Below are 24,706 nucleotides of genomic sequence, written 5' to 3'. Positions count from 1 at the left end.
TCTTTACCTTTGTACCTATGACAGTATGTGGTGGAATGAAGTGTGTGAAATGTAGATATGTGATTTAATCCATACAGGAAATGCAGTAGTGAAAATTTACAAGTAGGCATATGTGGGATTTTTGGTTTGTTTCTGGGGAAAAAAAATCACTTATAATACACATATAAGCTAATAGAAGATGTGCAGCTTGTTCACTTTCTCATGTGTAATGTTTATAAGTGTAACAGTGCCATAAGAGACATGCCAGAGGCAATAGGTTGGTGCATTTTTCATTATAACAGAGCAGTCATTATGGTATCAGCTCTGGTATCTTGCACAATGTAGGCAGAATAACTTCTGCAACAATCTGTTGAATCTTCTGAGCATAAACAGCTCTTTAAAGTAAGTAATTTTTTATTTAGAATACCAGCATAGTAGGTTGGCACTTTTGCAAATCAATTCTGTTCAGTGTGAATTTGCAAGTTTCACTTCCATGTTTTTTTTTTTGTTAGTCTAAACACACTCACTGTCAGCTTTCCTCTTTCTGGGTTCATGGTGATGTTTTCTGGTGATTTCTTTCCCATGTAAGTAATGCCAGAGTGTGATGAAGTTGCTGTATCAGTCCTCTGTTTTGTTAGAGAAAAGGAATTTAACCATGTTCCGTGTTACCCATTTTAATGTGAATATAATTTTCAAAATAACTTCCAAAGTTCAGCTAAAGTTTTCTGAAGGATTAACTTAAGTGACATGAAGAGCTCTCTATCAGACAAGGCTTTTCAAAAACATGTCAGTCAAGAAAAGAAAAACAGGATCTCTGATAAAATGACTAATGATCATGTTTGTTCAGTACCGCTATTTTTTCTTCCTCTTTTTCTCCCCTTTGCTTAGGAACTCTCAGAATTTAAATTTCCTTGTGGTACTTCTCTTTTCCTGTTGGGCTCTGTCCTTGAGTGACTTTTAGCAGATGTCTTGATTGCAAATTGCATTTCTGTCATTGGGATTTACTCTGCAGGCTGCTGTTTCTTTCTATCATTTCATCTGAGCCAGTTCCCTCAGCTCCCCCATTCTCTTTAGTATTCCCCACTGACTTCTGCTGTCTGTGTGGGAGTTTCAAGAGATTTCCTCCAAGTTTCCTTCCAATGGTCCAGTCCTGCCAATTTCCATTGGGAGATGACACAACAGGTAGATGTTTGAGGTGTCAGACAGTGGGATACTGGGACATATTAATAAGTTTTTATTAGAGAACAAGAGAACAAGGCTGGTAAGGATAATCTTTCAACTGCATGGCTTCATCTGAGCAACTCAGCTCTGCCCTTGTCTTTTTCCTGCACATACTTAATGTCTTCTCACTTATCTCCTGGACCTCTTATTTCTAAAACCTTTCATGGCTCCAGAGCTCTTGCCATGCCTTTTCTAGGTTTTGGTTTTTTTCTGCTTATTTGAATTTCTGTATAGAATGCAAATTTAAATATGAACCTTCAGTACAAACCCTCTGACCATCTCTGCTCTCCCCTGTGTGCATTTATAGGGTGGTTTTTTTGTTTGTTTGTTTTTGTTTTTTTTTGTTTGGTTGTTTTTTTTAGGGAGGGTGACTGGATGCATGGGTTTTGTTGGCTTTTTACTTAAAACATCAATTCATCCAAAATTTCTAAGAATCAGGACAGTTTGGTGACATGCAGATGAACATATGTATCTTTGGTTTTGTAGTGTAGCCTGAAGTTTTTTTTGAGTTATTTCTGGTCAGGTGCTTTACTTTCAGACCAAGTAAATAAGCACAGTTACTGGTGTTCCCAGCTCCTCTCCAATAAAGTGAAGCTGGTTTTGATGCTTGTCTTCTAAGCAAGGAGCAGTAGATCTGTGCTTGGCAGCCTTGCCATTACCTCAGGTTTAGCTAACTGGGCTTAAGTAACTATAAAACATGTAACAGCATATATGTCAAACAGACAGATAAGAAAAGAGTTTATTTGGCATTATGCTTAATCTCTGTTAAACAGAATGCCTGAAGCTTTTAAAACATTAATTATTTTCTAATCCTTTTAGAAATATATGCCAGATACATCTGCAAGCCACATCCTTTACAATGGACCTGTTGTGACACTTTAGTTTGCAAATATGCTGGTATCAGTTCCCTAAAAGCAAAGCCTGCATAAAGGTTTTGCAAATGACTCAGAATACCTTTCTCTAACCTAAAGGTAGGCCCCTGGGACTTTCTGACCCCCAAGTCTACTTAGGCAGTGCAGGGAGGAACTTGATTGTGTGTTCCCTGGCCAAAGCTCTGTTTACAGGGCAAGCCTGGACCCCTCACTTGTTTCTGAACCCTTTCTTTGGGTTACTGACTAATGCTGCTCAAGATCAGAGCACAAATAAAAAGTTGTGCTGGGTCTTGGCTTCTGATGGTAAACTGTAGTACAAAAAATATTTCTATTGCAGTTTGATCTCATTGGAAGGAGGGAATTTGAGGTATTAGATTAATTAATTATTTTTTCAACATAGTATTATCATAAAAACCTTCTTGTTTCTAAATATAGTGAATTGAATGCTTTTTTTATCAAATGAGCTTTTTGCATTAATTTCTTTCTGAATTTTTTTTAATTTTTAATTTTACCAATAGTAATTTATATTTTTAAGTTGACTGTTTGGCTTTCAGTTTTTGTAATGTGACCTACACTTCTGTAAAAGTACAAAAAGGAACATGTTGCACTTTGCTGAAGACTGAAATACAATATGTACAGTTTTCATGAGTTTAGTTTGTACTTTACTTTAAAAAAAAAAAAAAAAAGGAAAAAAAAAGGACGATTGTTGTTTTTTTCTGCTCTTTTCCAGTGAATGGGGAACTCTTAATTTTGTTGGTTACGTTTGTCTGTCAGCACTTGCTGCAAAACTGTGCAGCTGCAACTAAGTTTATTTATCCTGTTACTAGTAAGTGTCATAGTCTGCTGTCCTTCTTTTTGTGTTTAGAGCTAGTCAAGTGTAAATTCGTGTGGCTTCAAACTCACGAGCAAAATAAATGGCTGGGCTCTTTGGATCATACATCTAGCTGCTCTTTGTATTTCTGTTGAAAACACTGTGTGTAGAACTGAGTGTACAGTGTGTACACTGTGTGTACACTGAGTGTAGAACTCAGCAAGCAATTTGAATGGATCCCTCAGAGCAAAGTGCTGAGATAACCACATATTCTTGGCCTTTGAGTACCTTCTCAGCTTTCACTTTTATGGTACACCCCTAAAAAACTTCTAGACAATGCCAGCAGCTGGAGAAGCTCATCTGGGAGAGAATGCTTTGTGAGAGCAGCAGATATATCAATAATGGAAATCATCAGCCCTCACACAGGCAGAAAGTGTAAAAGGAGCACACAGTCAGAGCCTTTACAATTGTGAGGTTTTTCCAGTATTGCACATTTCAGAGAAAAACAGGAGACCTTGGAAGCTTTAGGATGTTTGGAAGGAATCTGGAGACACAGTGTGGGGTTTAGGAGTGTATAGGGAGGATTGATAAATCAAGGTGGGAGATAATGAGATTTTGATTGTCTGGGTGGAAGGAGAAGCTAATGAAGAAGGAAAAAGTGGAGGTATTGATTTCTCTGCAAGGATGAAGTAAAACATGTATCCAAATGAGGGGGTAGGTGAGGGGGTCAGCAGTATTGAATAGAAGGCCCAGGATTGTTTTGGTGTTTGGATTTTGTCAAGGAAGCTGACTGAAAAAAGATATGAGGGAGATGGGGAATAGACTGTTTGGATTTGCTTTCTGAAAACAAAAATCAGGAATGAGAAAGAACATTCCAAAGGCTGAATACCTGGAATAGGTTTTCTCTGGCATTTTCACAGGCTATGTGGAAAAAGAGAGCCTCTCAAAGCATAAGAAGGAGCTGACTGAAAGAGAACTAAGAAATAAATCGGCACAAGCTTTATCTATAGCAGAAAGAACTTGATAATGTCAAAAGCAGGAAAGTGGTGAAGTTGAGAAGATGTGATTTTTTTTGAATTTGTAGTGATTGCTGGAGTACAATGATTGGAGCAAGTGGTTTCAGTGGAGTGAATCTTCACCCCTGGTTCACCATTATAGTTGTGCTGAAGCAAGTGCTAGTTACATGTATGGCTAAGCAGTAATGTTCAGTGCAACTGTGAAATTGTAAGGCATGTAATCAGTAGTTATATCTGTTTACAGATACTTCAGTAACCCCCCCAGTGGGTTGTAAGTATGCATATAAAACAAAATCTGATAGCATCTTCATTACCAACATTTTATTACTACATAATGCTTGATGAGAATTTCTCTTGATTTCTCACTCGTTTTAATAGCACCTTACATCTTCTACAGTTGTTTGTTGGTTTTTTTCTGGGTAGAAATATGCAAAATGCCACAGGGAGCAAGCCTGAGCTGAGGAGAGTAGGCAAGATGACCTAACAGATCTTTCAGCTTCTGAATTTGAAAACTACAGAAGTCATGCAGGGCTTGATAGCTATTAAAATTTGTTACACAAATTTGTGATTTGTGGCTGTCTTCATGTTGCAGAATGAATCAGCAGCAAAATGTCAATACTCTTAGATTTTAATTTTTTCCATAGTTCTGCCATTTATTTAACTTTTAAGCTTTTTATTCTTTATTATGGAACTTTTAAAATGTTAAAGCATTTTTGGTATCGTTTTCAGGTAAATTGATTTCCCTGCTGAGGAAACAGAAATTCTTTCACTGTTGGAATCAAAGACATAACTACTTTAATGTTCCTATACTTTTTTCCAGATGAACACTGACATGTTTTTTTTTTTTTTTTTAATTTATGAAAAAATGCGGCTATTGATTTCTCTATAGCAGTTAAATAGTGCATTTCAAATTGATATTCTAAACTTTGAGTAGCTGTGGTTCTGCTGTGGTCAGTGCTTTTTGGCTCAGGATCGAGCAGACACAGCCTCAGTGGTTTGGGTTCACAGAAGAAGCAGTAAAACAGGCAGACCACAATGCACAACTTATCTGACAGCTAAATGTTTTCAAGATCAAGAGACCTCAGATAAGCTAAGTTTTCACACCTTGTTAACCCCCTTAATTTATTACTTGATTTTTTGTTCTTGCTGCTGATAGTGCCCAAGAGCCCCATTACTGCCTAAACAGTGTAAAAATACAGACTGAAGAATTGGTCCTGGCCCAAAGAGCTTCAAATCTGAGTATGAACTGAAGTGTAAAGGGAAGCCAAAGACAGAGATGAAAGCAGAAGAGGCAGTGATACAAATGCCATCGCCTTCATCACTGTCAAGATAGGTGTTCTAGCAACAGGAACTTTTAAAGAGGAGGAGAGGAACAGAAACGGAGCTTTTGGGCTGTCCTTCCTTCCACGGCTGAACAGTAGCACAGCCTCATTGATAAACTTGTTTAAACTTGAGCTAGAAACAAAAGGCACTCTTCTCTGGGTGCTCTGGAGACAGGAATCTTTCTAGACCTCTTTCTTACAAATGCCAAGATGAAAAAGTTTAAATAAGACAACAGGTAATGTTATAAAGAAGTGTAAGCCAGTAGAAAGTTGCAAGACAGGATTAGAAAATGGAAAAGAGCAGTCTTCACAGCTGTCCTGGGTAACTAAGAATAAGGTAAAATGTCATGTAGAAAAGATAAAAGAAAGTTCTGATCCTTGGCACACGAGATTGTGAGACAGAACACATTCTCCATGGATAGGCAGAAGAGGCAACATTTTAATTATCAAAGAACGTGCAAAAGCATGAGTGTGCTTTGGGTTTGTGGTTAGAAATCAGAATTGAAAATACAGAGAAGTGTATCCCTTTGGGGACACTTGGGGAATACAGAGTTCCTGTATGTCTTGAGGAACTTGCTGTCTCTCTAGCAATGTCCAGTTGCACAGCTTTGGAAGTGGCTATTTTTAGGTGGTATATTTTCTCCATTTCGTAAGGCTGATTTTCTCTCTTTTACCTTCTCTGTTCTCATTAGATTCATCTGTATTTGTTAAGAATGATGTCACTATTTAGCAATTGTACTGGCATGATATGGCAGAATTCCTTTTTACCCTTAGGACTCAACTTCTCAAGCCTTCTGTGTGTCAATTATTTGCTTTGCAGTTCAGAAGCAGTGGAAACATGGCCTCTCACTTAAAACTGAAGCAGCAGTTTTAAGAAAATGCTCTTTTCAGTGGTCATAAGTCAAAATCCACATTGCTCACTGCAGACTTACAAAGAATGTTGTTTCTATCTGGGTCAGTATTTGCTTGAATATTTTTGAGATTGCTCTGGAAACAGTAATGGCCTTTTCATGGTGCATTTTTTGGCAGCATTTGAGAGAGTTGCTTGCAGACAAAAATGTTCACTGTAAGTGTAAGTTATACAGGTACGTGTTTACCTCTCTAGACATTCTTGTGGTCTGCTCTGGTTCAAATGGAAGCAGTGTCACTTGACATTCCAGGATAGCTGTATCTTTGCAGTTTACACAAGTGCTGTACTCTTCATGCTTGGGAAAGATATGCTTCATCTCCAGGTTTATTTTAATGTCTTTTCTTTTTAAAAATGTTGTTAACATTTGGGGAGTTTAAGAAAATCCCATGTACACATGATCAGGGCAGGAGTGAAGAGAGGACCTAAATTCCTCTGCTAAATTGCTTGAAAATCACATGCTAGACACTAATCCTTTTCCTTTAAGCATATGGAAGTTGTGTGGGTGGTGTTTAAAACACTGTATTTGAGATTATAGAGTCATACTTTGCTTTGATGTATGCCAACAATAGTAAATAGATACCATCCTATATAACAGTGTTTTTAAATCTTATGTTTCAGTTAGAACACTTTAGAATTCATTGTTTTTTCAAATATATTTGCTAGATGCACTATTGCAGAAGAAAGAGAGAGAAATAGTGTCATTTAGAGAGGCATGTGGAGAAATGGCTTTTTGTAGTGTTTTTGAAAGGAGAAATGGCTTATTTTATGGTTTTTGACAGGACTCTAAGAAAACAATCCCAGGGTAAATACCAAGATCCAGATAGTTTAGTTGGTTTAAGAGATGCACAGAAAGCCTCTTAAGGAAATAATTTTCAGGATCATTTGTTATATTTTCTTTTCTTTCCTTGAATTGGCATGGGCTTGCTTCTACTCTAATGATGAGGAAAGGTAGTACAAGGACATGTTATGTATAAATCGTTTCCTAAAAGATTGGCAGGTAGAGATTTGGATTTCCTTGGAAAAGGTCCTTCTATGTTCTTTTACTGCTCTACATCATGTACACTGTGGCTTTCTTCATATTTTTGTTTCCTTCTAAAATTATCTCTCTGAAGATTTTTGAACTGATAGAGGGTTGCAATAAATTAACGTGGAGCACGGTAACAGTGTGTACGTGTAATTTAGTCTGATTTTTCTTTTCCTCAAATTGTATTATAAAAAGAGAAATGGTTACCAAAGCTCTGGGTATATCTGTTTGTAATGTGTGCATATGCAGTAGTGCTGTAAAATTTGGGCATCAAACCTTTGAGGGAAGTACAGTCACTGTTTAGTACCATCCTCTCCTGCGAGAGACTCCCCAGAATATTGTCTCAGCTGGAGTCAGTCCTGGGCACTTCTTCTACAAGGGACAGCTGATGTAACTACAATTAAATACCTGAAATACTGAGACCTGCACTTCCTCAGCCTAATTCTGTACACAACTAATGTTAGCAGGATGTCAAATCACATCTTTCTGATGGACTGAAGCAGAGCTGACTCATCTCCTAGACAAGTGTCCACAGGTTCAGCCTAATAGCATGAGGCATGTGGAGAATATCTGCCAGCCCCAAGCACAAGGTATCATTAGGACATGATGCAACAAATACTACAAAGATCCCTGAAAATATTTGTAGGAGATTCCTTCTGTGATTCAGGAGCTGAATGTGGCAGGCAGTGGTTTTCATTGCAAACAGGATTTTATTTTTTTCTTTCTATAAGGACAGGTATTTTATACATGTAAACATATGTATATATTTAAATAACAATCTAAACATGCTATTAACTAGCACAGTCCCAATCTCAACCTTGATCCTGTTCTCTTTCCCCTTGCACTGCCTCTGCCACCAACCAAAAAAAACCCAAATTAAAATAACTCTTTAGACTCAGTCATGAACAGGTGCCTTCTAAGGCTGTATATCCCCTAAAACACAAGAGAGCAAGACCAGTGAAATGTTAATTCAGACAGAAACTCAACTTGCCAGCCATCTCTGAAAGCTCCTTCCATGCCTGTGACCCTTCCCAGATCTGTGCCAGAGGATGTGTTTCTCAGGGTGCCTGAAAGGTCACCGGGTTTCAGTGATGCAGGAGGGGAGGACAGGAACACCTGCATTTAGTGGGTGTGTGCTGTCTGCAAGGTCTCAAAGAGCTCAGCATGTGTGTGGGTGAACTGGAGAGAGACACTGGGGGAGAAATAATCCCTGGTGCTCTTTCAAAGTATTTAGGAATGATAACTCTATAAAATAGCTGCTGAGAAAAAGGAGTTAACAGGTTTCAACAACCAATTCACACCTTTATTTAAAGAAAGCAGAATATAAAAGACCTATCCCACAAAACTGCAGAGAAAAAAAGACTTGCTGAATTTAGTGTATTTTAAATTTGGGCCACCACTATTCCAAGCACTTGTTCTTGGAGAAATCCCAAAAAATAACTTTAGATGTTATTTCATTAGCTAATCACTCATTTTCCAGCATCTGGTTTCTGTCTTAGCCAAAGTACTAGCCAACAGAGCCCTAGAAAGATACTCTCCTGAAGCCTCTTGTTTTCTGTATTGCTGGTGGAGTTTTGGGGGTGCAAGGTGTTGGTGAATAGATAGCCAAAGATCCTACTTATTAATTGCATCTAGGAAACTGTCTTATGCAAGGCATGAAAAACCAGTTGTTAAGGTGTATGTAGTACGGCTGTGATCATATCTGATAAATGCTCTACTGTTTTTTTGTTTTAGGGTTATTGTCTTAACCTTTAAAAAAACTCAAAGCAATAAAATTAATACCTCCCTGCAAAGAAAACCCTTACAAATTACAATCAAACAAAAAGCTCACAAAACCCACAGCCAACCCTGAAACTTTTCTAACCCCATTTCAGCGTGATCCCAGTGCTGTAACCATATAAAGAGCATCAGAAAACATTTTGGAGCCATGGGTTACAGGAGCTAAATAAGCAGTAGATGCTTGATCTAAGACAACTTTATCACCACAAAAGCACTGACTTTTCTATTTTTTTGGTCTGAATTTAATGCAATGTTTTATTCTCCCTTTACCCTAATGAAAATTTGATCAGCGTTCTTTCATAAATGGCATCTGATGTGGTATCTCTCTTCAGCTCTTTGTGGTTTCCTGTTTTTCATATACAGATGAAAGTATCTGCTGAGATCTATTAAACTTCTCATTTTGTCATTTATGACTTTCTCAATACAAGCCTGCATGTAACAAATGGATTTCTTTGCACTTAGAAATGCAGTGAATATCTTATGCAATAGAAATACAGGACTGTATGTTTAGTTATACTTAAAATTACTTCTTGTTTTAATTTAGGATAACTGCATAGTATTTGTTACACAGGACAAACATAATGCAGTTGGTTTCTCCCCATCATACTAAATAATTTATATTTCTGCATGAGAAAATACTTAGAAAAACTAAGGCAGTTTGAACTAATAAAAATTACAGGAAATATTACTGAGTTTGTGAGGCCTGTGTCTTTTGTTGATTTAGCAGTTATTAACAAAATATTACTGTGAATGTGTGAGATCTTGTCCTGAATAATTATGCATTGATTATATTTTGGTTAATGAAAATGTTTTTAAAATATCATATAATCTGATCTCAATGTGTGGCAGAACATTTTTAAGAGTTGTTAAGGCTTGGCAAAATTTTGATTTGACCCTAATGACACATGAAGAATTGCTGTTATTGAGAGTGATAAGATAGAGCACATTAAAGTGATCAACCTCATGACAGTTTCCAAATACAAGTACTTGGCTGGTAAAATAACTAACCTGCATTATCTTCAACTGTGCAAATAGAAACTGAATCTGACAGAACATGGCTTTCTGTGTTAGGAAGGATAATTCTAATTTCCTGTCTATTAAAGTTAATGTAACTGTCATGGTTTATGACAGGGCTTGGACCACTTTTAGTGGTATCTGCTTGATTGCCATCATGTTACTTGACCACTGCTCAAGAGCTTTAGCTATAGCAAAAATCACATAATTGTAGATATTAAATTGATGCTTATCATTCTGGTAAGGGAGGCTGTGAAGAAAGGATTTCTTTTACAAGCATAGAATAGGTCCTTTACATTATCTCTGAAAGGATATGAGATTGTTTGCAACACCTGCTTGGTAGGGTATTTTGGTTTCTGCACCATTCTTTTTGTGGTACTCCTAAAGAAGCTTGAATATTTATCATTTGAAATAAATGACATTCAGCTGTGTTTAAAGGAAGGTAAGCCATTCGTGTATTTGCTTAGGCTGCTTTCAGAAAACTTAATTTGTAGGCGGTTTTTTCTTCTGTAGAGAAACCAAATTAATGTTACAGTTCGCTCCTTTAAAAGTTCAGTTTTGATGACTAAATTAGGTATCAAGTCTTAAATATGTTATTTCATTGAATTTATTCTTTCTACCTATTTAACAGAACTATAGTGCCATGGAAGGTGTTCAGGCAGTGCCTTCATGAAGTTCATCAGATTAGCTCTGGTTTGGAAGCAATGGCTCTTAAATCTACTATTGACTTGACCTGCAATGACTACATTTCAATTTTTGAATTTGATATCTTCACTAGATTATTTCAGGTAAGATTTGAAAATTGTGTGAATTTCAGAAGCTTAGTGCCCTGAGGCAAGGAAGCAGATTTAAAAAAAAAAAAAACTGAAAGAACTAAACCAGTGCGGTTTACAAATAAATTGTGCATTTCTTCTAGTCCTTCAGAGGTGTTAGAGGCAGCAACACACACATCTGAAAAACTGAAAGCATCCAGCAACACCTGCTTCATTTCTGCATACATCTAGTGTTATTACAATAGCTGTTTGCTACTTACTTATTTTTCACTATTTTTAAATACATTCCTAGAAATGTAGACCTCCTGATAATCAGAGTTTTAGTTGTGTTTTTTGTTGTGCATTTGTACCTACATATATATTCTACATATATGTTTATATATATATATATATGTTTATATATACATATATATTCTGCATATATGTTTCTGCAAACTCATAAGGACAGTTACATATTACTTTCTTTTAGGCTAAATGTAGGCCTAACTGGGTTTTTTTTATGAACAATATTTTTACTATTAATGCTTATTTACAACAAGGAACTATATCTGGGAATAGCATTAATTGTATTACTATTTATCTGAAATAAGCTTTTTATGTATGATATGTGTCTATTTTAACCTCATGTCTCTTCTACAGAATATACTTCAGGTATTTTAGTTAATATAGAAGACTGTAGTGGTTTGCATGCATATTAGGTGTGCTGTTTCTGAAATTTATCACTTTGCATATTTCTTTTTTATATAGAAATGATTGAGATATACAGACATTTATTTGATAATTTATTTTCTTTACCGTGAACAGTGGTAAACTAGTACAGAACCACAAGTTGCACTAAGGAAGGTTTAGATTGGATATTAGGAAAAGTGTCTTCACTGAAAGGATTATCAAGCATTTGGGGACATGATTTAGTGGGAGACTTGGCAGTGCTGGGTTAACAGTTGGACTCGATGATCTTTAAGGTCTTTTTCCAACCTACAAGCATATATGATTATTCTTTAGCCAGATGGAGATATGTTCAAAATATCAACTTTGCATCAAACCCTGGGTTGATGTTTGTTCTGTTTTCCACATTGCCCTGTGCTAATTGTTGCTTAGATGTCCTAGTTTTGCTGTTATGGGAAAGGGTGCCATTATGAAGTTAATAGTAAAATCTGGCAGGAGGCGATTAATGATTTTAGTATATATAGTTTTGATTTTCATTATCTCTTCTCCATTCTGAGTCAAAACATTGTCACAGTTGCAAATATTAATGGTGCCAGTAATCTCTTTTTAACTGAACCACAAATATTGGTCACTTACTTTCTTTGTGAGGCCACTGCTGGTTTGATTCATTTCTGTGCCTTGTGCTAGAAGAAGGGGATCAGCAGTATTGATACATGTAAAGAGAGATGACTGGTAAGGGTTAACTTTTAATTCAGCAAAGAAGCAGAGAGATATGTCTTGCCAGAGAGATTAGGTGTAAAAGCTGTGTAACTCTTCAACTGAACTTGCACTGAACTTGGTCTGAGAACTCCCAGGAGGTTACATTTTACTTCTCTAGTTTTTAAACAGCTTCTGTAACTATGTGTGCATACACCCACTGAGAGAAAATCCCAATTAAGTAATCAAAATACTGTTTTGCCAACTGTGGGTTATGTTACAGAAAAGCTGTATTTGTAATGGTGTTTATTCACAGAAGAAAGCACGACTCAGCTATATGGAGATCCTGTGAAAGTGAAGTTGCTCCCCCTGCCTCTCCATTGTATGTATGCGCAGCTTTAAGTGCTGTGTTCCCTGACCAGAGAGAAGCTTAGCACAGCAGAACAGCTCCTGCTCTGAGGAACTTCAATCTGTTACTATAACATGTCCTTTGGTGTGAAAACACTTCCACTGAAGAGAAAGGGAGCAAATCTTGTCCCATTTAGCACTTCTGCTCTGGTATGACTCTGCTCATAAGGCAAGCTATGGAGTCTTGCCTTTGAATGGTTTGGGTTGGAAGAGACCCTTAAAGATTATCCCATTCCAACCCCCCTGCCATGGGTAAGGATGCACTTCCACTAGACCAGGTTGCTCAGAGCTTCTCTAGCTGAAATGTTCTGGATCAGCTTCCCTGGGCAACCTGTTGCAGTGCCTTCATTACACTTAGACTGAAGAATTTCTTCCCAATATCCAGTCTAAACCTATAGGCTTTCAGTTCAAAACCATTCCCCCTTGTCCTATCACTCCAAGCCTTGTAAAGTCCCTCTCCAGCTCTCCTGTAGACCCCCTTAGGTACTGGGATGCTGCTCCAGGTTTCCCCAGAGCCTTCTCTTCTCCAGGCTTACTAGTCCCAACTCTCTCAGCCTGTCTTTATAGGTAAGGTGCTCCATCCACCTGATCATCCTGCAGTCCCTCCTCTGGACTTGCTCCAGCAGGTCCATGTCCTTCCTGAGCTGAGGGCAAAGAGCTGGATGAAGTTGTTTGAGGATGGGGGGGTCTCATGAGAGTTGAGGAGATGGAGAATCCCCTCCCTTGCCCTGCTGGCCACACTGCTTTGGGTGCAGCCCAGGACGGCCCTGGCTTTCTGAGCTGGGAGTGCACCTTGCTGGGTTGTGCCCAGCCTCTCATCCAGCAGCTCAGCCAAGTCCTGCTCATCAGGGCTGCTCTCAATCCATTCTCCACTCAGCCTGCACTTGTGCTTGGGATTGCCCAATCCCTGTGCAGGACCTTGCACTTGGCCTTGTTGAATTTGTTAAAGGAGCTGGCAGGATGCAATGTTGAATCTAGGACTGGAATTATTTTTTTTACCTCCTTGCTTTTGGAGAAATTTAAACACTTCAGGTTTCTTATGGCCTCTGTGCTGAAACCTGTCTTCTATTCCATGTGTACAACTTGATGAGGTAGTAATTTTGAAATAAACAGGTATTCATCTGTGTTTAGGTAGTGGCAAGGGTTTGCCTGGGAAATGTAACACTCTCAAGCAGAACTGTTAGGATAATCTGCTCAAGCACGTCACACTCATTTCATGAGAGCATTTCATCTCTGCCTGATTAGCCCTTAGAAGTTCTTTTAAAGGGAATTTGCAGGGCACATAATAACACAAGCCTCTTGTCTTGTGTCACTTAACTTCACCTGCCTTGATCTTCTGAGAAATAGATTTAAAATCTGCAAACCATTCAGAGTCAGTTTATTGACTTCCCAAATGCTGGCAATGGACATTTATATATCTGTATTAATCCACTACTTTAAAAAATCATTTTGCATTTACAGTAATGGACTATTCCATATTCTTTGAAGTGATAGCATATCAGGCATGTTTCACTGAGTTTTCTGAAGCTTTTGCATTCAGGTTAGCAAATATTCAGGTGAAGTATCAGTATTTGTTTTGTTTTCTGGCTTTAATGCCATTATGGTGACTGAAGAAATCAAGAAGTAGAGAATAAAAAAGGAATGACAGCTCAAATTAGCAGCTTTATTATGATTAATTTTTTAGCTTTATTTAGATTCATTTTACTTATCATTAACTATCAAAGTGCTTCAAGATGTTTCAGGCTTAATTGTGTTTTTATTAAACCATCATGGAGTCATACTTTACAGGTTCTAACTCAAGATGATGTTTAATATTTTATGTATCTATGAATAGAAGGTCTCTTAAATTCAGGGTCTTCAAAATCTCTATCCAAAAAGTTGTGCTTGGTGTTCTTGGAATAATTCTTTTGAAGGAGCACTTGTAGCAAAGTTGGGTATATAGGACAGTCCTTTGTACCATTCAGACCCAAAGCAAAAGTGTGTATTTTTCAACTGAAGCTAAAACACTTCAGGTGTTTCTGACTCACAGACTTGAGTTTTATTAGAAATACGGAACTATCCTGGCTTACTCCCTTTACTTGTTTGTCTTCTCTTTGTAGCCATGGGGCTCAATCTTAAGGAATTGGAACTTCTTAGCTGTGACACATCCTGGATATATGGCATTCCTGACGTACGATGAAGTGAAAGCAAGGCTGCAGAAATACAGCACTAAACCTGGGAGGTGAGAGGTTTCACTGCGTATTGTTTTCCAAATAAACTTGCTGTCTCAGACCCTACATAATTATGCTGGGTTCATCCTTCTATTTTGCATTTTTTGCATCCTTCTATTTTTTTTTTTTGCATTCTATTTTGCATATTTTTGCATTTTATTTAACACCCACGGGCGCACTGAAGAAGCGAAGCAAAAAAATATCGTATTAGCACACTGAAGTTTAAATATGTAAAAATAAACAGAAATAAATTGAAAATAAATTGCTTTTTCTTTCTTCTTCTGAATCAGGTAAAACCAGCAATGCATTCTTGAAAAGCATATTTCAAAATATAATTTGATTTTCAAAATTGACATTGAATTTTTGCTTAATAGTAAAGCAAAAATCATCTTAACATCTTTCATGGTAACATTCAAGCTATAAATTTAATCTGTGCTTTTGTGTTCCTTTTGTGTTTCATATCTTTCTTTTTCCTTTGCCTGTATCATTCTATATCATAAACTCTTCCCCTAGAAAAGCAATCAGTCAGATTCAAGATCATGACATGTAGAGTTTTTAAATACTTTTGATGTGGTGCTGTGCATAGTAAATTAGTTAAACTGAGCTTTTACCACTATGTCACTGTTGTCCTGGGGTTTTTTTCTTCACTTGGCAGAAAAATAAAATCAATAATGGATTTAATCCTATATTACTTATCATTTATTTTGCAAGTTTTATCTTACAATTATGAAGCCTTTCCCTAATTCTCCTTGTTGAAGCTTCTGCAGAAGCACATAGTTAAAGTGCATTGCTTTGAAACTCGTTAATGAAGTCTACCAACAATTATACCCACATTCTGTACTTGGTTTCTTTCAATTTTCAGCAAATAGTATACTGTATCTTAAGTTACCCTAGTAGTCAAGTCCATGCGTACAAAAATCCTGTGATTCTAAGAGAAAACTGCTGATTTTTAGCTTGATACTCATGGACACTACTACATAAGTCCAATAGGTTGGTTTTGAAAGCATTTGATACATTTAGTATTTTCTCTGTTATTGATCCTGATGCTGTGATAGAAAAATTAGCCCATGTAGCTTTTATGTTCCTTGTAAATAGACAGTTTTAAGGTTGCTTTCTATTGCATATCATACTGCATACTTTCTGAGTTGCTTAGGTGAAATGCTGGAATGGGAAAGAGGGGATATGAAGTGAAATTTCTTCTTTGATCTGACTAAAACATCCTGCAGATTACAAGATTCTGTTCAGATTAATAGTTAGTACTTCAGTGTTATGTGGGCCCTACTGAAGGTTGTAAGAGCTCTGACAAACTTCAGAGAGGCTTAGATTTCTCAAATTAGTTTGGAATGAAATAAAATATTGATGTGTAATTAAGAAAAGCTGCTCTATAGTACAGAATTGAGTTTGTGGTCTTTCACTGTGAGATGCTTTTCTCAGGGAGGTTTTTGCATGTGAAATGGTGTCTGACATGAAAGGGAGTAGAATTTTTAGCATGAAGCTCTATACATGCCCAATCCTGTTGCTTGTAATCTTCCTTATTTTCTGATTGTGTGTGCTCTCCGTCTACATTATGTATACTTTCAGCTATCACCTGTAACACAGAGAAATATTCAAATCTAAGTCCAATTGTGTAGTTAATATTTGATTTTTCTGAAACAGAAGTAGTATTTCTTTTGTTCACCTACACAGGCTCACAAGAAAATACCTTTTTCTAGTAGAGTAGGTTTTATCATTCATCTTTCCCGTTTCTGTTGCACTTAAAGAGGCTTTACATTTTTCCATCCACTTGTTCAGGTGATGGGCCTGCACATGCATAAAAGGTGTCTGTTGTAGCTGTGGAGACTGGATCATATCATATAGTCCTCTTGAAGAGGTTTATGGACATGTCTGAGTGAAACTGCTCAGGGTGAATGTGCAGCTTTCACTCTGAGAACTAAAAGAGAAGCAGATGAAAAGCAGGGGGTAGGCAGCTACTCTTATTTTATTTCTGCCCATGAGAAGCTGACAGTGTAGAAGAGACAATTTTATTTAAAATTCTACAAAGAACATGGCAGAATTGGGAAGCTTACCTAAATGTTCAGGGACCTAATTCAGTGTCTGAACCAGAGGCCACAATGGCTCTCTTCACTTCTTTTGCTGAACTCTGAATCACACTGACTTTTCATTCATCCTGTTTTTATCAAGCTACATTTTCAGACTGAGTTGCACTCGCCTAGGCCAGTGGGCCATTGGCTATGTGACTGGAGATGGGAACATCCTGCAGACCATACCTCACAATAAGCCTCTGTTTCAAGCCTTGATCGATGGCAGCCGGGAAGGATTGTAAGTACCAATTCTTACAGCTACCATGGCTGTGAAATCCTCATCTGCTTGTTCCCTATATGCTTATATGGGTAGTTAAAGATGTTTAAAACAGAGAAACTGCATATGGTGCTTAGCATTCTTTCAGAGTTTAAGGACCATTTATTTAATTCATTTAAAAAATGTTTGTTTCTAGTTAGTTCCATTAACCAGGGTTACTGAAAGTTAACCAAAGTCATATCTTGTAGCAAATAAATTCCTTGAGAAATTAAAATGAGACAGCTGTTGCATTGATCCCTCCTTCCCCCCACAGCCCCCCAAGAGTCCCAAATGCACTTAAGCTTATTGAACAGTTACTACTTCCAGTTACTCATGTGTCCAAATGTGGACAATTATTTGAAAGCTATGTAATTGCTTTTTTATATATTGTGCAGCCAGAACATTTTCCACATTCTAATAGTTTACTGAAAAGATTTATAATTATTAGGGAATGTAAGTTTGTAGGGAGAAGTAGTACATTTTTGCTAGGTTGGCTGAAGTAACAGAAAAATATTTGGTGTCAGAATCTTTTCACTGGAATACATGTTTTGGTATAGCCAATATAAATATATATAATGTGAAAGAAAAAGGAAAGGCAATTGATCAATCCCCAAAAGAAAAAAAAAGATTGATAAATCTTTTGCAGTTTTGTAATTTTTCTCAGTCCTACACAGTCTAGTATTTTTTTTCAGGTGTGATGACTTCATACCTGTAATAAAAACACACTTATATTGGTAGTGTTTCTCTCTGACAAAAACTAAGCAAACAAAAGCTGGATCTGAGAATATTTTATGCTGAGTGATGTTTTTGTACCTTATAACTTTTTCATAATGTGACTTAAAAATATATGACCTTTTCTGAGTTATAGGTAAAATAAACCTGAATACAGAACATCTTAGGGTTGCTGTAATATCATTTAACCTGTTGTTAATTTCTCACACAATTGAAATGTTCCCAGTGGTTCTTGCCTAATGTCCAGTGTGCATCAGAAGTTCTCAGTGTAGATTCTTGTCATAATATACAGAGATATGTACATATATATTATTGTAAAATATATAATATTATATATATATCAAAATACAGATACACACAATGTGTTACCTTCTTTTCTGCAGCTTTACTTGAAAGAGTCTAAAGAGTCCTGAGCATGATGTTCCCAGTGGGAAACCACTAGGAAGGATGAGTTCACTGTGAAACATGGATCTGAAATAATACTCTTTTGGGCTACCTCTAGAAGGTTATCTGCTAATCAAAGCTCAGATGCATGCTAGTGGTAGCTATCCAAGTGATGTCAAAATCTTTCCTCTGCTTTTATAAATATGCTTGAGCATGTGTCAAAATGAACATGTAGCAGTTCAGTTGCACTCAAAAGATAAAATAGATGGCTATGGAAAGATGATTTATTTTAGTTAATGCCTACTGTAACTTATTCTACCCCCTTGAAATTTTGTAAGTATGATTTAGCTAATAAAGCTAAAGAAATGTGCATATTTATAACAATCTTCTTGTGACGCAGCTATCTGTTCCCTGATGGACGAAGTTATAATCCTGATTTGACAGGATTATGTGAGCCCACACCACACGATCACATAAAAGTCACACAGGTATGTTGGCAGAGTTTTGAGTTACTTTGTAATCTTCACTTCCCTTAGTATCTCATCTAGCAGTAATAATAAGCTTTTATTAAAATGTGAGTAATAAGTTCATCAGAGAGAAAATATGCTGTTGATAGAAGGGCTTAGGGGAGGAACAGGATAATAATCCTTTAAACTGTAGAGTGCATGGTGATGCAGATGGCATGTCTTGGAATGTTTTGTTTATTGTGAGCCTTTTCCAAGTGAGAAGTGTTTCAAATAGCTACTAAAGGTTTTTCTGATATTTATGTAACAGATTTATGTAGCTTGTTTTTTCCTTGCTAATAACAAAGGGGAATACAGAAACAAAATGAGGATCAAATAATAGTTTTGAAGCCTGAATAGGAATGATATAGTTGGTTAGCAAGTCCAGGAGGAAAAGTTCATACATCAAAAAAATACCAGTTCCAGGGTATCCAGTTATCTCCTTTCTTCTTTGTCTATGGTGCAAATTGAAAGAGAGATCAGGGAAAACAGCGTAAGTAAGTAAATGCCTCAACAGAGTCACTTTGCAAAGAATTGCACAGAAAATTAGAATATGTAGTTGTGTTTATAGTCTTGTTAAGTGATGATGTGATTAATTCTGCAGATATTTGATAGTCAAGTAGTAGGAAGTAACGCCCCAAGACAAATACTTGATTAAAAACGGTGCTGAAATTAACACTAGAAGGTTAAGGAATGCTGTGTAGAACATTTTTCCTGATGAAAACATCTGGAAGACTTGGGGATATGTTCAAAGAAAGCCTTGATACAAGCGCTGCTGTTCCAGATGGTCTTCTGTTTCTTCAAATCAAACTGGATGACCTGCTGAATCTTCTGTACTTCTGGGTGCTCTATGTGAATTCCACTCCAGAAGTATTTTAGAAAATAAGTATTCTTTACTATTATATATGATTCTTTGCTATTCTTTACTGATAATATCAGAAATAGCGTTACAAATATATCTGTTTTGTAAGTAAGAGAATTCCTAAAAACAATTGCCTGGAGACGACCTGAATACTTCCACTTCTCGGACATCCATCTTTTCCTTCCAGTCTTAAGATAATAATGAAAGAGTAATGGAGATTTACCAGGTATTTGTGGAGTGCAGAGTAATGCTTCAGCCCATATCTTCAGTTTTTCTCCAAGAAATAAGAAGCAGCACATAGTTATCGACTACCTTGTTCTTCACAAGCCAATCATATTTTATTTTGAATCCACTGAATGAATCAAGTTATTTCTGCACATGTATTTATGAGGACATTATTAGCTAATTCTGATGGTAATTCAAAAGAGTCTGAATTATGTGAGTCTGCCTTAAATAATATATAACTGAAGAGGTTTAAAGTTGTCAGTATACCTCCCTGAATGATGAAGAGATGGTATGAAGGTGGCTGCAGGGCTAGATTGCTGCAGATGGATTCCTTGCTAGAGCTCCACCATAAGCATCTTTAGTACACTGACTACAGCTGCAGATACAAGTTCTCTCTTTTGTTTTGTCTTTTTCTTAGCCTCATGTCCCCTCACTTCACTTAGCAGTAGCTGCTTATTTTCCCATGATCTGGATTGTACTTACTTTAGGCTTTCAAAATTTGGTTTTTCAAGGTTAAAAAAGCTTATTTCAATCCAAATGCATTTAACTGTCAGTTACCCAACAATAACTATTTCTAGAACACTGTCCTGGACTTGAGTTTTGTCTATTATTTATTCCTTCTAATGGTGGTGTTCTACCTTCCTGTCAGTCTCGTAAGGATGTGAAGTACTGAATAATCTGTGCATGACTGTTGCCAAGTTATCCTGCAGAGTGTTCTTTCCATACTTCCTTTACAAGGATTGTGTACTTTAACAAACTGCTATACAACATCTTTCCTGTAGGTAAAAAAGCCCTCTTGCTTGTCCATTTTCAATCCAATAATCTTCTTACCCCTAAATTCATACCTAGAAATTAAAATCCCAGTTTTGTTCCCTTTCTTCACTTAATGTTTCACTTAATATGTTCATTTCCTTCCTTTTATCTGCAACCAAAGAAAAGTAGGATTTGTGCCTTGCATAGCAGCCACATATAACAAGTCTGTACAAAATCTAATAGGCACAGATATTTTTAACACATTTTGGTATGTATTGTAGTATATCACAGTTTGGAAGAAGCAAAAATGTAAGCTGTTTCAGTAACCTTAGTGTGGCTTTTAGACAGATCAGTAGCAAGAGCTTCCTTGATTAATTAGTAAAGCAGATTGGAAAGCAGGGCATTTGGAGAAGTATATTCTTTGTGAACAAATCATTGGAAAGAAATAATTGTTTGACTTTCTTTTATTACAGGAGCAGTATGAATTGTACTGTGAAATGGGTTCCACTTTTCAGCTGTGTAAAATCTGTGCAGAGAATGACAAGGACGTGAAGATAGAGCCTTGTGGACACCTTATGTGCACTTCTTGTCTTACAGCCTGGCAGGTACTGTCACAGTTTAGTTGGTGGGGAGGGAATGGATTTCTGTTACCTTTGTGTTTACAATGTGGTATATGTTTACTTTTCCATGTGCAAGGATGTATATATTTAAAATGATAAACATCCTCATTTTTCAAACCAGAACTCTGTGAAAAATAAAGCTCCAGGAGTCTTTGCAGTCTGGACTCATAGTCTTGCCAAGGCCATTTGCTGACTGCTGCTGAGTGGAAACTATTTCCTGAGTCCAGCACCTACTCAGACAGTAGAAGCTGGGTATTTGGTGCCAATTCAGTCTGGGAATGGATAACTGACTAGACAGCATTTTATAAGGAGAAGGGATGTCTTTGGTGAGAGAAGGATCCACTCAGTAGTGGAGGTCATGAATTGACCTGTGGAAAATTAAGCTTTTAGGATGCCTGTGTTTCACATTAGTAGCATGCAAAGCACTGAAACACCTAGATGGCTTTAGATGGTTGTTGGACTAAGAGATTGAATGGAGGGGAAACTCCCTTCTCTCAAAGTCATTTATAGAACATCCAAAAAAACTGAGATTTCCTGGTGACCCAGGTTGGTAGGTTTTGTCCATCTTGTTCATGGATCCACCAGTCTGTGGGAAAAGGGAGAATGGGCACCCTTAGTTCAGGGCAGTTGACCTAAAAAACAATGTTTAAAGCTGAGGTCATTCCTCTTTACAGTGTGCATTCATCCCTGCCCCTTCTTTCGTATCTATATTTTATGGGGACAAGTAAGGTTCATCCACTTCTCAGAGAGGACTTTGTTCCACACTTAATAATCAGTCTTTGCTTACAAATGTAGTGAGAAGAGTAAAAAGAATCCTTGAGTCTAGTCCATTTTGGACCTGTTTTTAAATTAGTTCATCCTCCATCAATGTGTTTTCACTCTTACATTTGTGGCATGTCTTCAAGTACTATAATTTTCCTTTTCTAATTAGGACATTTTCTACCTAATTAAGAAAGCCTCAGTGGCAAACCAACACAATATATCAGAAGTATAATTTGAGTTTTTCTTCCATTAACAATAAAGGTTTCTTGAAAATGAAGTACTCTCAGTTTCCAATTTTGTGTTCTTGGTGAAATTTGAGTTTGATGTTCCAAACACAAATCTTTCAAATTGGCCATAGGTCAGAAATTCATAGGAAATTCCATTAGAGGCATAACCACAAAAGGATATTTATTTCACTACTAAGCAGCTGCTGAGCTGGAACAATGTTTCTCATTTCAGGAGTACCCTTTCTCTGTTCTTTCAGGTTTCATTCTGAATGACAGACTTAGAGGTCTGGCCACATAAATCACTGACTTAAAAAACTCTGAAAAATTCCGAGGTGTGTAGTTTTGTTGGTTTTGTTTGCTTGTTCATTTGTTTTTTGGCTGAGCTGACAGGGCTAAGCAGAAGGACTGTAGTTGTTGTGTTTCTAATTGTTGGGTGGTGTGGTGGGAGCATGTTGCAGTCTTAGGGCAGTGATGTGCTCTGCTTCTGGAGACTTGAGAAGCTGAGGTCCCCAGTACTTGGCTATGGAACAGGAATTCAGGAAGACAATGGCAAGGCATTTTAGGCCCAGAAGACTGACATGTTTGAATGCACCAGGTTTCATCAGAACATAGCTACCAGCTGTAATTGGTCAGGTACATTTCAGACTTCATTACAAATTCAACTTTTGTATAATTAGTGAGGCAATGAAGAGGTATTACACTGTAACAGCATCAGCTGTTGTGAGCTTCTGGTGGGTTAATTGGCAGCATAATGGCTCGTTAAGCATCCCTCAAGAGATGTAATACAGATGTTTTCACTGACCAGAAAAAAACTGAGTAAGCAGCATCTGATCTGCATAGAATACTAAGGATGATTGACCTGTTCACCTCTATGGGGCTCAGTCTCTCAAATAAGACTTGGTTTACTTGTTTCCTTTATGCATTACACAACAGAAGTAAAATGTCATTTTATACCACAGAAATCTATTGTCTGAAAAGTGTATGTTTTCTAAAAGCATATGGGCATATAGACTGTATTGTCAGGTTAATAATAAGGTTCTAAATAACCTTTCTGAGGGCATGGGCAGGTGTATGTATTAATATAGACATCTCATATATACAGTCATACTGCTGAATATGAGTCTGATAATGTGTTTGGTTACTAAGGCTTTTCCAAAGAAAGGATGGAAACTGCTAGTGCAGAACACAGGTACAAGGAAGCCTTGAAAACTAAAAGCTCTGTGCCTCATTGATAAGGGTTTTTTTTTTTTAGAAAATGAAGCTCTAAGGAGTTGTGTAGAGTGAGGGAGGACATCTGTTCACGTGCCTGTGACTACTTCAGTAGGACTATATAATTTGAAGATGTTTTCTGAGGCACTGAAGTTGACTAGTTAGTGTACTTATGGTGCTGAAAGTAGAGTAGATGTGTCTTTCCATACAAAATCAAAATCCAGTGCTAATCCTGCAAGTGATGTCAGGAGACAATAATTTACGCTTATCTGACCTTGTGATATAGCTCATCCAAAAACTGTAAAATCATTTGTCAGTTTAGTAAGACTGCCAAGTGTCAAGATAAAAATAATGCTAGAAAAAAGTTAATGTTGTTTTTGCATCTGAGAAATCAAAAGCCAGTGCTTGCTTGGTTATATTTCAGTATAAGTAGGTTTTTTAGAATTAAATTTTGGTGTTCATATCTCTTTAGCTGTCTGTCTACCTGATTGCAAATACAACACCATGTGATTTCTGATTTCTCTTTGAATTATCTTGAACTTTCAAAGATTCATGGTTCTCCTGGGTGTGGTTTTGTTTGTGGTTTTATTTGTTTGGTGGTGGGTGGGTTTTTTTGTTTGTTTTTTTTTTTTTTTTAATTCAAATCTATGTTTTGCTTCTTGATGGAAATATTTCTATAAGTCCTTGAAAGATTTCTCTGATTTTTGCTCATTAATAATCTGGATCTCAAGGCTTTTTGTTTATTTTTTATGAGAAAAAATACAGTTCTGAGATAAGTAAAAGGAATTGAATATGGCTGCTTGAAAATTATTGAACACATACTGCTTTAAAATTAAAATTCAAGTAGTTCTTTTTTCTGATAATATGTGAAAATAATTGCATGTTTTATATAATTTATTGAAAATGTAGTTAAGTTCTGATTTTTTATCTAAATGTGAAGAAAACTGTTTATAGCTTTAAATGCTCTGAATACTGGCAATGCTGCAGCTGTGATGGACTGAATATGTTTTTTTCCAAGAAGAGCTGCATGCCATAAAGCTTGCCTGCATTTCCTAACATTAAATGAATAAGAAATACTTTATGGTTAATATAAAAGGTATATAATAAAATGCATTATCTCTGTCTACACACCTCACCTTCTTTCTCTTGAAGAAATAGCAAAATGTATGCCTGAAAGAAAACATGTTACTTCCTGACCTGTAATATTAAGACTGATTTAGTGCTTTGTGGAGATAATAGTTACATTTTGATTAGTCATTTTTAAGTGAAGCTTAGTCTATTGAAGAGAGAAAGCTTTAAATGTGCAGTCATTTTAAGATTTACTGTAGTTAAATATTTGTTAATCTGTTTCCTGTTTACTCCAGTCCTTCTTTACAAGCTTTTAGAGACTG

General features: G+C 36.7%; 1 protein-coding gene across 1 annotated transcript in view; it reads left to right on the top strand.

Annotated features, from left to right (window-relative positions):
- Nucleotides 1-24,706, top strand: part of CBLB (Cbl proto-oncogene B) — a 130,115-nt gene that overhangs the window by 68,880 nt on the left and 36,529 nt on the right. The window contains exons 5-9 of the mRNA XM_058825028.1: nucleotides 10,580-10,736; nucleotides 14,591-14,712; nucleotides 16,883-17,020; nucleotides 18,555-18,642; nucleotides 20,971-21,102. Of these exons, the coding sequence (XP_058681011.1) occupies nucleotides 10,580-10,736; nucleotides 14,591-14,712; nucleotides 16,883-17,020; nucleotides 18,555-18,642; nucleotides 20,971-21,102 (637 nt within the window). The remainder of the gene's footprint in view (nucleotides 1-10,579; nucleotides 10,737-14,590; nucleotides 14,713-16,882; nucleotides 17,021-18,554; nucleotides 18,643-20,970; nucleotides 21,103-24,706) is intronic.

Source organism: Ammospiza caudacuta, chromosome 2, assembly GCF_027887145.1.
Source record: "Ammospiza caudacuta isolate bAmmCau1 chromosome 2, bAmmCau1.pri, whole genome shotgun sequence".
Taxonomy (NCBI): Eukaryota; Metazoa; Chordata; class Aves; order Passeriformes; family Passerellidae; genus Ammospiza; species Ammospiza caudacuta.
Note: the sequence above shows the minus strand (reverse complement) of the source record. Positions and strands in the feature narration are given on the sequence as shown.